Source organism: Capricornis sumatraensis, chromosome 3 (assembly GCF_032405125.1).
Source record: "Capricornis sumatraensis isolate serow.1 chromosome 3, serow.2, whole genome shotgun sequence".
Lineage (NCBI taxonomy): Eukaryota > Metazoa > Chordata > Mammalia > Artiodactyla > Bovidae > Capricornis > Capricornis sumatraensis.
Genome location: NC_091071.1, coordinates 114,036,659 through 114,051,921, shown reverse-complemented (window position 1 = coordinate 114,051,921; position 15,263 = coordinate 114,036,659). Strand labels below are relative to the sequence as shown.

Genomic DNA, 15,263 nt, shown 5'->3' with positions numbered 1-15,263 from the left:
CTTTTTAACCCCAACGACACTCAAGTTTCCTTTGCCATATGCTGAGCAGATGATCAGGGTCCAGCATGAAGGGTGATCACAGTTGAGGTAGGACACATCATGCAGATGCTTGAGAGTCTCAGTTCTGAAGTCTTCTCTTTCATTTATTGCATTTGTAACCATGGGCAAGCTGTCTAACCTCTGTGCCTGTTCCATCATCTGTATACATAAGACAAAGATAACTGCCCTCGTGGATGTGAAGATCAAGTGGGTAGCGCATATAGAGCAGTATATGCCTGACACATACCACACATTCAATAAGTGATAACAATTACTATTACTACCAAGCTGAGCACCGAAGAATTGATGCTTTTGAACTGTGGTGTTGGAGAAGACTCTTGAGAGTCCCTTGGACTGCAAGGAGATCCAACCAGTCCATTCTGAAGGAGATCAGTCCTGGGATTTCTTTGGAAGGAATGATGCTAAAGCTGAAACTCCAGTACTTTGGCCACCTCATGCGAAGAGTTGACTCATTGGAAAAGACCCTAATGCTGGGAGGGATTGGGGGCAGGAGGAGAAGGGGACAACAGAGGATGAGATGGCTGGATGGCATCAGTGACTCAATGGATGTGAGTTTGAGTGAACTCCAGGAGTTGGTGATGGATAGGGAGGCCTGGCGTGCTGCAATTCATGGGGTTGCAAAGAGTCAGACATGACTGAGCAACTGAACTGAACTGAATGGCCAAAGAGAAGTTGATGTCATGTTTTTTAGAAAGAATAGTTAAAAAATAACCTCTGACTTTAAATTACTGATGGAATTATGCTATCAACTCATCTTTTCAGGGTTAAAAGAACACAAAGAATGAGAGACTAGGAGTCTCCTTCAAAATCTGTTAGTCCACCCCTCATTGTGTAGATATGGAAAAAGGTCCATTGAGGGAAACTGGGTCCCAGGGTCATACAGCTTGTTAATGACAGAGACAGGACTAGACATCAGTGTTCCTGACTCATTTCTTTAAAGGGTGACTTAGTAATAGTTCTTTATACTTGGCCTGGGAACATATAGGTCCTTTACTTAAGCAAACCATTGTAATGATCCATGTGGCCTCTTCACATTGTCTAGTCTCGTGAGATGGCTCAGCTGAAGTGACTAGTGGCTGAGGCAAGTTAGTATAGTAGGAAACCTTGGGACTAGCAACCTGGGTACCTATTCGAGCAATCCTGTGCAAATTATTTGTTCTCTGCTTCTTTAGTAGCAAGGTGGAGGTAATAGCATCTACTGTGCTTCTGCCCACAGTGTAGTTATAAAATGCAAAAAGTGAGATGTGTATGAGGTGCTTGAAAGTATAAGGAATAATTGCACAAAGGCCAACGTTGTCATTGTTTGGCTGAATAAAAGGTCCTTGTGCTGTTGGTTTCAAGTATGCTATTGTTTTGGAGTCAGTCCTTTTTTAGAAGAGCCCAACTTCCTGTCTGGGTCATTGATTCTATGAATGGTAACTAAGGAAGGTAGCAGTTAAGCTCAATTATATAGTGCTGCTGTAATAGTAGAGCTCCATGGAAATTAAATTGTACACAGTAACTGATGTCATACCAGTTTATTATGGTTTTCATTTCCCCATAAATCTGATTTGTTATTTATAGCTTCCTATTCATGTTCATGTAAGCACCAGCAGCAAACAGGAATACTTGTGGCAGTGAGTTATAACAACCCTCCAGGATCATCCCAGAACCTGTTTCATTTCTTTTTCACAAAATAGCTGAAATTATAGATGTTACAGAAAGGATGTTTTTCTGTATGCTTGAAACTTTTAATAAAAAGTGAGATGATAATAGTTAACCAGAATTATCAAGAGGGGAACAATTTTGATTAGCCTAAAAATACCATGGTCTGGAGAAACCAGATGGTAGCACTTGTCCTGCTGATGTCCAAGTGGAGATTTTATGTATGTGTATGTGCTGAGTCGCTTCAGTCATGTCCAACTGTTTGTGACCCCATGGACTGTAGCCCACCAGGCTCCTCTGTCCATGAGGTTTCCCAGACTAGAATACTGAAGTGGGTTGCCATTACCTTCCCCAGGGAATCTTCCTGACCCAGGGATCAAACCTGGATCTCCCACATTGCAGGCAGAGTCTTTACCATCTGAGCCACCAAGCAAACTCTGCCAGTGGGAAAGAAAAGATCCAGGAGCAAACTGAAATACCTTGCACAAACAACTGCCTACTTGTACCTAGAGCCCTGAACAAATATTATTAAGGTATTATTTGATGCCAGTTGGCAGTCAAGAAGGACGTATATTTGGGGTAGAATGGTAAACCAGGTCATCTCAGGGTGACGACCTAAATTAATTGAGCACCTACTGCATGCCATATACTTTGTTTAGAAAATATATATATGTGCAGTTTCAGTATGTGCCCTACACAAGATGGATCTATATTTATTTCTATATTTATAACTAAATAATACTCTTAATAATTTAAAAGTCATTGGAAGTTTATAATGCATTTTGTGTTTTATGTTTTTTTTTTTGAGGATAAACCTCAAACACTTCTGTAAAAATAGATATATCTCTGAAGGATTTATATCAACTTTCCTTTTTTGGTATTAGAGTTTAAGAATTTGAGATTTCTTTTGCCATGAAAGAATATTTTTAAGTATACTAGGTTAACGTCTATATCGGTGATTGTTGCAGTTTTATGTCTCTGGATGGTAGAAAGGTCTGTATATGTAGGGACTGTGAAAAATTTGTATTTCTTTCTGGAAAATTTTATTAAGGGATGAAACAGATTTAAATAGAGATAAATCTTGCTTTTCAAGGCAAGATTCAGTATTATAGAGATGTCGGATCTTCCCAAAGTTATCTATAAATTTGGTGTGATTCTAATCCAAGCTCAACAGTTGTTCATAATGAACTTGACAAGCTGATACTGCAATTCATTTGAAAGAGAAAATGTGTAAGAATGTCCAGGAAATTTGAAAAAGAATAGTGGATACAGGATACTCATTAAACAAGAAGTGCAGAGGATAATATTGGTACATGTTTTATGTGTATATATGTTTGCCATTTTAAATCAAGAAAAGGATAGACTATTAAATTTATGATGTTGGGATTCTTAGTTTTCCATTCAGAGAAAAATATATCTATACATACCAACTTTTCACTATACCAGAAAAAATTCTAAATAGATTAAAAGGCTAAATATAATCTATAAAAGTAACATATAAACCACTCCCTGAGTTAGGAAAAAAGATGATTGATGAATTTGACGGCATGAAATATTAAAGCATCATAGGATAGAAAAAGCCCCAGCCAAGATAAAGTTGACAGTAGTGGCTTGGGTGGAAGTATTTGCTACAACATAAAATAAAGGGCAGCCGCCTTGAAGGCAGCCACCCCAGCTGGCTGTTTACCTGCAGGGGAGCTGTACACCCACCACCACGGGGAGCAAGGCCCGCCCCTGAGAGGCCAGACTCGCCTCTTCACCCTTGGTAATTCTCCACCTCATCCACTTCTTAGGATGCTTACAAACCTCGTCGGAAATACAAACGCCAGCAGGGAGCAGAGGAGCTGCTAGATGAAGAGTCGCGGATCCATGCCACGCTTTTGGAATATGGCCGGTAACGAAGGGGGCCCTGTCTATAAGTGTCTATTTGATAAAACCGTTGAAAAGAAGAGCTGATTTAAATCACTTCATTGGGATGAACTTGGTTGGTTTTCACCTGGTCAAGTTTACAATTTTGGGCCCGAGATTTCCGACACCGAGTACTTTTCCCTCCGGTGTTAAATGAGTCCAGTTTCTGTGGGTAGCTTCCCTGATGGTGGTAGAAGCCTGATCTCTGAAGTTCCTCCTTCACCCCAGCTCTGCCCTCCTCGGGGAGTCAAGGCATGTGGGGGTGTTCATGGAGGCTTGGGTGGGCTGCCCTCCTTGTCCCTGCCATTTGTAAACATCTTCAGGGAAACCTCAGTTAAAGCAGCTTCACTTTGTGTTAGATACTAGTTTTGGTTTCCTGTGAATTGTCCTGACCAGAAAAATGAAGAATTTAAAAGTTGTTTTGTCACTTCTTAAAAATATCTCTAATTTAAAAAAAAATTCTTCTGGCCTCAGTTTTCACTTAAACACACAGAAGTGCCTTTCCTCGTTGAATTTTTTTTTGCTCGACTCTGAGTATTAACCTTCCTTTATGTCCTGCATTTTCTACTTAGGGTCACTGATTCCTTGATGTGAGTATGTCTCCTGGTGCTTTCCTCCGCTCTCATTTGAGTGGTTGCTGTGTGTTGCTCTGCTATAACCCAGCCCTCACCGGGGGGCTGGAGCTAAGGGCACTGCCGCTAGCGTCTCCGAGTGAGCATCTGTGGCTTCTCCCTCTAGGATGCTGGAGAGAACCAGCAGGAAATTAAGGTTTAATTGCCTTACTAATTCCATCTCTCAAATGGAATTGCAATTGCCACTTTTTGTTTGTTTTTGAGAGAGTAATGCTGGCTCTTAAGAATGAAAGCTAGTCTGTTTCATTAAAAGGAAGTTATTTCTGGCCCTTATTTAGATGTGAGGGCTGCCCCATGCTCACCATTTGCTGCTGTGAATTGAACTCCTCTTCTGAATCAGGCACCTCCAGACCAGCTCCATAATTTGCAGGGGCCAATATAAAATGAAAATGCAGGGTCCCATGTTAAGAGTTATAAGTAATGATTAACCATTAAGAATTTCATGATAGCAACAACAACCAAGTGTGGGGTCCTTTGAGGTGTGGGACCTTGTGCAACTGGACACTGTGATGGGGGCTTTCTAGCCACCCCCCAGCTGTAAGAGGGCAGACAAGGCTGTGCTGGTCCACAGGAGCCAGAGCTGGGGAGACAGCCTCTGTGAGTCTCACATGTCCTAGAGCCAAAAGCAACTCAGGGAAATGTGTTTTTGTTAGTTTGTATGGTTCATACCTTCATTTTTTCCAATATCCAATATGTGTCTCAGTACTCACCTTAGTTCTTGTTGGTGGGGTCATGCTGGCTCCTGGTTTCTAAGCCTGGGGTAGCTGCTTGGTGAAGGCTTTTTTTGTTGTTGTTTTTTAGGAGATGGGTTATTTTTCTTTCTTTCTTTTCTTTCTTTTTTTTTTTTTTTTTAGCTTTTCTGATAAGGGGAGGATGAATTTGTGAAGGTGGGGAATTCTGGTGGTTTATTCAGTTCATTCCCCTTTTTGAGAATGATGAAGACAGCATTCACAGAGGTTAAAAAGTAACCTGCCCAAGGTCAACTGTTAACTAGTAAGAGCCTCAAACTGGAACTTAAGCTCAGGTCTGTTGGACTCCAAAAGCATGTCATCATCATTATCTAAAAATGTTGTTTGAGCCTCTGGTGAGAATTTGGTTCTTGGTCGTAGGAAGACAGGCCCAGTCTTTTTAGTTTGCTCCAAGACTGAACAACTAAAGAGTTATTACAACTGACAGAGCAAATTGGATGAAACTTACAGCCCAGAGAAGTGGTTCATTTATTCCCCTCCCTTGGGAAGGCCCCTATCCTCCTATCTGGCTGTTTGACTCGTAGGGGTCTAGTCAGTGCTCTCCACTGCATGGAGATCTTTCCCATTAGATGAGGGTCATATAACAGTGTCTTTATGAGGGACTTTGACAGTCTGTTCCACGTAGAAAACAGTAAATGTCAACTATTAGATGCTATCACCGCCACCACCACGTCATCAGCAGCAGCAGCATCTTCACCACCACCACCATCATCTTCATTATCCTTAGCAGCAGCAGATTTTGGTTCTCAGATGCTCATAAATACGAGCTTTTGGATTCAAATGAGAATCCTATCCTGAGCCTCTCTTTTCGGTTTCCTTGTCCCTGTGTTCTCATCCCCCCCAGTTCTAGTCCTCCCTCCAGCCCATTTAAGAGAAGCCTTACCCTCTTTGCTTCCCTTCCTCATCAAGCAGGGCTGGCCCCCTGCTTGTTCTGGGACTCACTCTGCTCCTCCCAGCCTCTCCCTCACCATTGTGGCATCCCTTAGTTGCCGCCCCCCCCCCCCCAGGACTCTAAATCCCTCATTTGTTGTCAGTGCTTGTTTTCCTCTTCACTTCTCCTCTTGATGAGAGGGAAAATATTTTGACTGTTAAGTAAGAAGGTCTGAAAACAGTGTATCCTCTTTGCAGTTAAAGGTCACTCAGCCTAGGTCCACAAAACATCTGGCTTTGAGACCAGCATCTCAGTTTCTCCTCCCTTTTTTGACTTTCAGTTGCTCAAGGGTAGATTTTGAACCTGGACAACTTGCTGAGGGCCTTAAGGACTGTATGTCTTGTTAAAAACATGTTTAGGTATATTTCTTTAAATACTATGTTGTTGGAAAGACAAGACTCACAGTTTTGATTTTAGACTGAAACACAATGGTGTCTTTATAATATTTCAGTTATATTATGGGTTCAGTAAACTTTTAGGAGCTAACTTACACACCTAACCAGACTATGAAACTGCCAGTGAGGAAGTGCATTTTAAGTGCATGTAACATATCTCTCCTAACCTGTGTCCCTTCTGAAGGCCCATGACATGTTCACAGAAGGTGTTTAGTAAATGTTCATTGAATGAACAAAGAACAGAATCCATTGTCTTCAGTATTCAGGTCTTTTTATGTCCCTGATTTGTTCTGGGTTCCAGATAATTTGATATCTGTCTTAATGTGCCCCAGGGAAGAAGACTAGAATGTTTGTTTTCTAGAATGATGATGTCCAATGTAGTGGTCACTAGCTACCTGTGACTGTTGAACACTTACACTGTGACTAGTGTGGCTTAGAAACAGAATCTTAATAATGAAGTTAAATTTTTAAATACACGCTTTAGTTATTTGAGTATGTTTAAATATGTTTGGAATAACTTGGGTAGGTGAATACTAAAGTTATATGTGTGGCGCAGCAGTGGTTACACAAAGAAGTGTATACACTAAAAACTGCTAAAATATGCATTTTTAAATGGTGAATTTTATGTTGTATGAATTAAACCTCACCTTTAAAAGTATAGAGAAAAAAAGTGAGTGGAGAAGATTTCCTCCCCTCCAGGGCTCAACAGACAGAGTGCATATGATACAGAATAATTGTACCCTGTGGGGTGAGTGCAGGTGCTTTTTTGGCGTCAACACAGAAGCGCATGTCCACCCAAATCCTGTACAAGACTTTACTTAGTCAACATCCAGCATCCTTTCTATACTGTGCAGGCCAGAAAACAAGCAACTCTATTTTCCGTATTCCCTTGCACCTAGAGTTGTTAATACTATTTAGGTTCTGCCCTTGAGACACATTTTCTGGAGTTTTGAAAGTGCAGCAGTTAGAGGAGGAAACAGTGAGAGCATACAGGTGGACAGGCACAGAAGCCTAGTTTGGGGTGGTCAGAAAAGTCTTCCTCAGCTTCTGTGTTTAAGGAGAAGTAGCTTGGACCTGGGAATTGAATTTACTCATATTTAGTTGTTTACTTCTTTATTTGGAAAATCCATAAAGTTCCCGGATCTTTGATAAGACCTGCCTGTCTGAGGGTATGTCTTCTGCCCTTAAAAGTCTCCAGAGAATGAAGGCTTGGGAAACAAAAGAATACCCGGGGTGCAAGGACAGTTCAAGGAGTGGCAAACTTTGGAGAGACCCTCTGTTGGTCAGCTGGTTTGAGTCCCTGGTTCAGGACTCAGCACCCGCCCACTAGGTCCAGCAGAAGGGATTGATTACAGGGGTGGATGGGAAGAGTTAAGGCACGTGATCTGGACTGAGCAGGGTTACTGCCCAAGCATCACAGTAGATCTGGGCTGCTGAGGATGCTGCTGCTGCCTCTGTGGTCAAGAAGCTGGCAGGTAGCCTGTGGTTCTGGGAAGCTGGTACCACAGCTGCTGGCAAAAGAGCCACCCGCTTTTTCCAAGATCAGAAAACCACTGTCACAGCTTCTGGCCCAGAATCAGGTTACTTCTGCTATGATCCCCATGAGTACAGTGAACCCCTTATGCTCTCAGTTTCCTGCTCTAACTGTTGCACATTCAAAACTCCAGCAATAACATCTCATTGATGGAACTTAAATAGTATTCAGAACTCTGGGTACAAGAGAATGTGGAAAATAGAGCTGTTGGTTTTCTGGCCTGTACAGTATAGAAAGATGACTAAGCCAGTTCACAGAATCTGCCGTAAGGTCTTGTACAGGATTTGGGTGGACACTCAGAATTGAACTTTGATCTCCTGCACTATGGGCCTGTTGATCTGTGGATGGGCACAGTGTACCTGGCAATGACTTCTAGTCTCTCCAGTTATAAGACAGCCTATTGCAAGGACAGGTGATACATTTGGGTTCTTGATTTCTGCATTTTCTTGGAGAAGGATGCAGACATGCAAACAGGCAGCTGGATATGATTGCTGATCAGAAAGTAGGGGGAACACATACAGGCGCAGGGATAGATCAGCCAGGGCAGAGCGCTGGTGTAGTTTAGTGTCCAACGCAAACTACGCAGCCTGTAGTTTGTGTCTCCTTCTAACCCTCCTATACCGTCAGTGGTAATTTATAGAAATCATATGGAAGCTGTTTAAACAGGGCTTGAGATCATGTCTATAATCCCGTGTCAGTGGTACAGGTATGGTGGTACAGATAAGCTCAGAGAGGTGAAGCAGTTTCCCCATGTCACAGAACTGGCTGTCATCAGGGTGAAGAATCTAAACCCTGACCTTCTACTATCCAACCTACTCTGTACACTAGATCCAACTATAAACTAAGCCTGTGATTTGTCAGCCCAGTCCTGAGAAATCCTGTGCCCAAGTGTGTGTTTGCCTTCACACTCATCACATGTCTGGCAAAGCACTGGTCCTAGATTGAGATTTTCGGATTGACTGGAACTGACTTTTGGAAATGACCAAAAGCATCCAAAGTGAAGTCTGAGAAGGCTTCAGAGGAAAAGGTGGCTTTAAAGCTGAGATGTGAGGAGTGGATAGAACGGTAGCAGGAGACAGGAGAACAGCACAGTATACGCAGAACTCTGCTCGGGGCGCCGATGCCCAGGAGCAGAGGAGGTGAGCTGCTGGGGTGAGGCTCAGCGGTTGTTAGCTGGCTCCATGGAAGGGAGGCCCTAGTGACAGTGCCCACCAGGGGGGCTTCTGTTCCCTGCCTTGCCAGATGCTTATAAGGCCAGTAGGAGGTTGAATAAGGGATTGGGAGGGAGAGTGGAAGTGGAGCCTTGAGACAAGGGCAGAAGCCAGCACACAACCCAGCAAGTGGGGTGAACTGTGAGTGAGGGCAGAGCAGGGTCCCTTAATTTGTTTTTCTTAAATGGTTGTGTGTGATTTTGTTTCCTTATAAACCATTTAAAGGTAAGTGAGTTTGGGTGTTTTGCATTATGGCTTTTGTTTTAGGTCGAATGGTTTTTGTATTCCTTTAAAAAAAAAAAGATATTAATTAGAACCTGAAAATAAGCTAGTTTAAAGTGCATTTGTGAGTGTCTTTGAATTTAAACTTGCGTGAAGTGAGCATACAACACTTTTGGCATTGTGCTTGGGTTGTGTTTGAGAATAAAAAATGGGCTGTATGTGAGTTTATGAAAGTAGTCATTAGAGAGCATGTTAAGCTTGAGTAAACACATTCACATATACAGATATTTTTAAGGCTTCTAGCTTAAACTATGGATCGGTACAGTTCCTGATTCAAACAGTAGTAATCACACTTTATGAGAATGCTGTGCTTTGCATGGAGAGTTCCCATTTATATTGATAGTATTTATGTGGCAAATTGAATGCTGGGCCCTTTATTCAAAAACAGTGAAATATGTTTGTGGTTTTGGCACTTGAAACACGTTCTCTAGTCACCAAATAGCCAAAATTCTCTTTGGTGCTTTTTATATAAAAGTGCAACTAAAATTCATTTGATCAACTTTTTTTGTTGTTTTGGAGTAATAATTGAGCTCCTCCCTTCTGTGGCTTGCAGGAGATATGGATTTAGCCGCCAGAGCAAAACAGAAAAGGTAAGAAATGCTTGGCTAATGGGAAAGCACATTTGAGATATGGAAGTATCCCTCTACTTTGCCTCTGTCTGACACTGACAGGCTCCCAAAAGGGATGGGACAACAAGGCTCTGGTCCTTGAGCAACCCGATCAGCAGGGGTGTACCAGCTGCTTTTGATCCCTGCATCTCCCTCCTGGCGTTCCCAATCTGCTGCCTCTGCAGGTTGGGGAACTGCGACAACTCCTCATCATGGGACTGGAAGTGAAGGGTGATTGAAAATCATGGCCCCGGGGTCAAACGTGGGCTTTAATAACTCTAAAATGGGGGCCTGAGCATCCTCATCTGATGAGAGACACCCTAGATGGGTGTGAACAGCCTGCTGGCAGTGAGAGAGAGCGTGGTGTACATTACAGGCTGGCTATGTACTAAGCCTGGAGTAGAAAAAACAGGAAGTCCAGATGGGGTTTTATAACTTCATAAAGGTGTCTCAAAGTTTTCTCTTCATTCATATATTTTTTTGTGTAGGAGGAACGGTGTCTATTCATGATTCTTAATTGAGAGCAGCAGGGCAGGCATATAAATCTTATAGTGCTACCCTTTCCTGGGTCCAGGCCCTTTGGTCAGGCTAAACAACTCTGTGAGGAAGATACTCATTCCTGTTTTTCAGATCAAAAAGCTGAGGTTCAGAGAGGCTCAGTGATTTGTCCAAGATCACACAGCTCCTAAAGTGCCATAAAAAGAATCTGAACCCAGGTCTGTGTGACATCAAAACCTGTGCTCTTACCTACTGCCTTTTCAGTATTAACGTGCCGGCCAAAGCGGCTGGTGACCTCTTAAAGAGTCCACAGCTTGAGGTCCAGGAAACCTGTTCTCTCATCCCCTACCTGACCCCTAGATTTTCTTGAGTGAGACACTCTCCTCCTACAATTCTCCCGCCGCCCCTCCTCTGTCTAGACCCCATTCCCAGTGCTTCCCGGAAGCCTTCCCTGACCCCAGCCTCCCTGTGCTTCCTGTGGTCATTGTTTCAGTCCTCAGAGGGCACTGAGGTGCATACGTTCTAAAGCCAGACTGGCTGGTTTCAAATGCTAGTTCCTCCCCTTCACTGCGTGATTTCCGTCCGTACACTTAATTGTTGCACCTCAGTTTATGGCATCTGTAAAATGGGGACAGAAGTTGTACCATCTCACAACACTGTTGTGAAGATTAAAATGTAAACGATGTAGAATAATCCAACTCATAGTGCACATTTACTAAGTGTAAACTGTCATCATTATTATCATTAATAATCATTTATGCATTGATTATGATATCTTTTTTGGTTTTCTCATTTCCACATTTGTGTTTTCACTCAACCAAACAGCCATTTCCTCCAAAGCAAGGCTTTTCTGGATTAGAGTGTCATGGGGTAACTGTATTGTACATAAGAATTTGATGTGTATGTGTATATATAATTTTAGGTCTGAAAAGAATGTCCATGTATATGACTGTATTCTGAAATAAGGCAGTTTGATTATGGTTGGAAAAATTATGAGATGTCCATGAAATATTATTCACATTGGCCTTGACTATCATTCTTGTGTTAGATGGTACATTTGAACTGGCAGTCTTTTCCCCTGCAGATATATACAAGTGCTCAGGCCAGCTCCTGGAGCCAGTCATATGCTTGTTATAGAAGCACATCCCAGAATTGGGATGGTCTCAGAGGGATATCTGAGGCCAATCCTCTCATTCAACCCCAAGAGATCCTAATATCCAGAGAAGGTAAATCTGAGATCAGCAGCTTGTGAATGGCAAAGATGGAGCTAAAACCAAGAACTCTAGACTCATAGCACAGGCTTGGGGAGCAGCCATGATTCCAGGTGTCCTGAGTGTGGTACATTTTGAGCCTGAACTGGATTTATAGCATGGAGCTTGAGCATCAGGACAAGCAGCTTAGAGTCTTATCCTTTAAACCAGCGATTTTCAAACTTTGTTGACAGCTCTTGTTAGTAGGGGTTATTTTCATCATGGTTTAATAGACACACAGACACACAACCCCAAAAACAAGTTTCACAAAGCAGTTTTCATCATGGTTTAGTAGACACACACACACACACACACACACACACACACGCAACCCTAAAAGCAAGTTTCACAAAGCAGTACTCTTTACTACATCTAATGCACTCTAATATGTTCTGTTATTTCTATTTAGATGCCAGCCATACCTGCTAATGGAGAAGGCAATGGCACCCCACTCCAGTACTCTTGCCTGGAAAATCCCATGGACGGACGAGCCTGGTGGGCTGCAGTCCATGGGGTCGCGAAGAGTTGGACACAACTGAGTGACTTCACTTTCACTTTTCACTTTCCCGCATTGGAGAAGGAAATGGCAACCCACTCCAGTGTTCTTGCCTGGAGAATCCCAGGGACGAGGGAGCCTGGTGGGCTGCTGTCTATGGGGTCGCATAGAGTCGGACACAACTAAAGCGACTTAGTAGCAGCAGCAGCATACCTGCTAAATTGCTTTCATATCCGCTAATGCACCTCAGCAGAAAAAAAGGCAGTGATCTAGTCTTAAAGAAATTAAAGTAAGGGAAGACCCAATCACAGTGCATGGATAAGTCTGGCAAAGGTGTATGGCCTGATAGGAATTTAATCAGCGAGTAGTTCAGAGATGGAGGCAGGCATTGAACAAGGCCCAAGACTCCACCTGCTTTGCATGTGGTTGGAGTGGAGGTTAAAGTCTCTGGATTTTTGCATCCTTTCCCAGGGGCTGGGTCATTTGTCCAGATCTATGTGTTTTCTTTCACTGACTTATGGCTCTTTTCAGTGTTACCCTTTCTCTACCGTCTCCACTGATAGTGCTCAGCTGCAGTTTTCTCATCTTCCCTTCCAGGCTGAGGACAAGAAAGCAGCACTTCCGACAGGGCTGTTGACTGCAGGAAAAGCTGATGCCCATGAGGAGGATGAGCTTCAAGCTGCTGAAGAGGTGAGTGCTCCGTGTGGCCCTCTAGGGTTTCTGCATAAATCTTTTGGGGAGAAATGTCACTTTCATCTCCAGTTTTCCAGAATGGCCAGCTACCGTTGGCTGTCTTTTCACAGTTTTCAGTCTCCTTCCATCACTTCTCATGAAATTCACCATAAAATGAGACTGGGTAAAACGGCCCTTGGATTCCATTGAAAAGCCCTGTTTAGATACCCAGCTTAAGCCTTTTGTGGGCAGACCTGCTCACTGCCGCTTCTCCCCATTCCTCTTTTAGCAGCGTATTCAGGCCCTGATGACCAAGATGACCGCCATGGCGCATGCGGAGGTGAGGCGGGCGTGGCCACGAGGGTGGGCGCGGTGTGGAGAGGGAGGCTTGGAACCAGCCTGCTCTGCCATGGAGGGCCCTCGCTTTTTAGCAGTCTGCTTCTTGTTTCCTGGGATATTCTTTGGGGAACTTTTTATACATGCACAGTGTTGCCATTCACGGGAACCTCTCGGAGGGAGACCTGAAGGACCTTTGTGAAGACAGGATGTCCCAGCTGGATGGCATCACAGGACCCATGTGGGAGAGCTGTGGTTCACCTCTGCTTGTCCACAACCACATGTGGCATTCAGGCCACAGGAGCCCCTGTCTCCTGTTTCTTCCCTATACCATCTGGGTAGATGGTAGGGCATTGAATTTATATTCTCTCTTCTCAGAGCTCACGACCTGTCCTGAAGGTCTATCCAGGTGCTTTGAAAGAGAATTCCTCTTTACGGCAGGAAAGACCTGTGACAGGAGATAGTTCAAGAATTCTAGGATCCCTCTTGCTCTCCCATTTCCACTTTCTTCCTCTGAGTCCTATGCCTGCCAAGTTCCCTTTAGGCTCTTTTTAGTGATCCTCAGCAACAAAAACCGTGGGATGGGGTGTAAATGGTGAAGAATGATTTTCTAGAGATACCCAGGGTCCGAGGAGAATCTTAACAGAGTTTGCTGAGTGATTCAGGAGGGAGTGAGGTGAGGTAACCTTTGTCCTGAGGCTTGTTTTCTCCCTTGTTGATGAACACATGAGGAAAAGCCAAATTACTTTCCCCCCAGGAATGTTATCTGTTTTACTGTAGTCATGCTCAGGGTTTCCAATGTGTGAAAGCCAGTGCATGTCCTTGAGGGCACACCCTGCCTTGTGATTGCAGAGCCGGCTGACCGCAAGCTCCGTGGGCCAGATCGTGGGCCTATGCTCTGCCGAGATCAAGCAGATCGTGTCTGAGTATGCAGAAAAGGTAGGTGGGGACCCAGCTGAAGCCGTCGCCTCAGTAATGCCCAAGACTTTGTCCTTCTGCTTCCCTAGCCCTCCCAGCAGTGATGGAGGCAAGTTGTAATTCATCAGCCACGTTTGTCAGAATATCCACCATGCAGTGCCATCCACATTTGCCCATTAGCTAAATTCATTTTCTTCTGCAGTGACTATTTTTCTATAAATATAAAGAGAAAACCTGTCTCTTGGAGCAATTATTGCATCTGATAGATGGATGCCTTAGGGACAGCACCCACATTTTTCCTTCTCTAGCAGGCTTCCTATAACTTGGGCACAGTTTGGTGGATGAGGCTGAGGGATGAAGCTTTGCCACTTAGGAGATAAACCCCATAACTCAGCCAAGCCCAAGGCAAAATTTTGTGTCCTGCTTTATTAAAAGGGTATAGAATGAGCAAAAGCCTGAAAGTCATATTTCAGCATTAGATTTTTTTTCCATCCTAAGAATAGGCAGCAAGACCTTGAATATTTCAGGGAGACAGTGATTAATCATTTTGCACATAACTGATTCTGGTCTGGCCGAGATATAGTATCAGTAAAATCAGATTTACAGGGCCTTGTTTCACATCCTCCCTTCCCCAACCCTGCTCCCTCTGCCCGCCTAAAACATTGATGTCTGTTCAAGCATCCACTTTCACTTTCCCTGTCTCAAAAGCCTTGACAACAAATGAGTTCTGCCCTGACCCTCTGTGCAATGGTCTTCTGAAGAGATTGCACAGATGATGTAGTTGGACAGTGGATGTCACCTGTAATCTGGGAGTTATAATCAGCTCTAAGCACAACAGTGGTCATCTCACACAAAGTGAGGGGCTTTCTGAGCAAGACTGAGTAAAATGGTACAGAGTAGTGTTTAGCAGAGGGGAAGGGAACAGAGGGAGGGTGAAATGGGTAAAGGGGGTCAGTAATATGGTGAAGGATGGAAATCAAACTTTTGTTGGTGAGCTCACTTCCAGAAGTAGAAATAAAGTTGAAATAAAAATAAAAACTCATGTTACAAGTCAACTTAAGAAAAAATAGCATAGAATGTCTAGGGATGGGGTTCTCTTGTTTTCGCCACCCCCAAAGTCTGTGCTTCTTAACATAGGT

At 43.5% G+C, this 15,263-nt stretch overlaps 1 protein-coding gene across 3 annotated transcripts in view; it reads left to right on the top strand.

Annotated features, from left to right (window-relative positions):
- Nucleotides 1–15,263, top strand: part of CCDC93 (coiled-coil domain containing 93) — a 107,123-nt gene that overhangs the window by 31,105 nt on the left and 60,755 nt on the right. For 2 of the 3 annotated variants that reach the window (XM_068968086.1, XM_068968088.1), the window contains exons 7-11: nucleotides 3,498–3,598; nucleotides 9,900–9,936; nucleotides 12,796–12,888; nucleotides 13,160–13,210; nucleotides 14,059–14,145. In XM_068968086.1, coding sequence (XP_068824187.1) covers nucleotides 3,498–3,598; nucleotides 9,900–9,936; nucleotides 12,796–12,888; nucleotides 13,160–13,210; nucleotides 14,059–14,145 — 369 coding nt within the window. The remainder of the gene's footprint in view (nucleotides 1–3,497; nucleotides 3,599–9,899; nucleotides 9,937–12,795; nucleotides 12,889–13,159; nucleotides 13,211–14,058; nucleotides 14,146–15,263) is intronic. The other variant, XM_068968087.1, reaches the window with a different exon arrangement.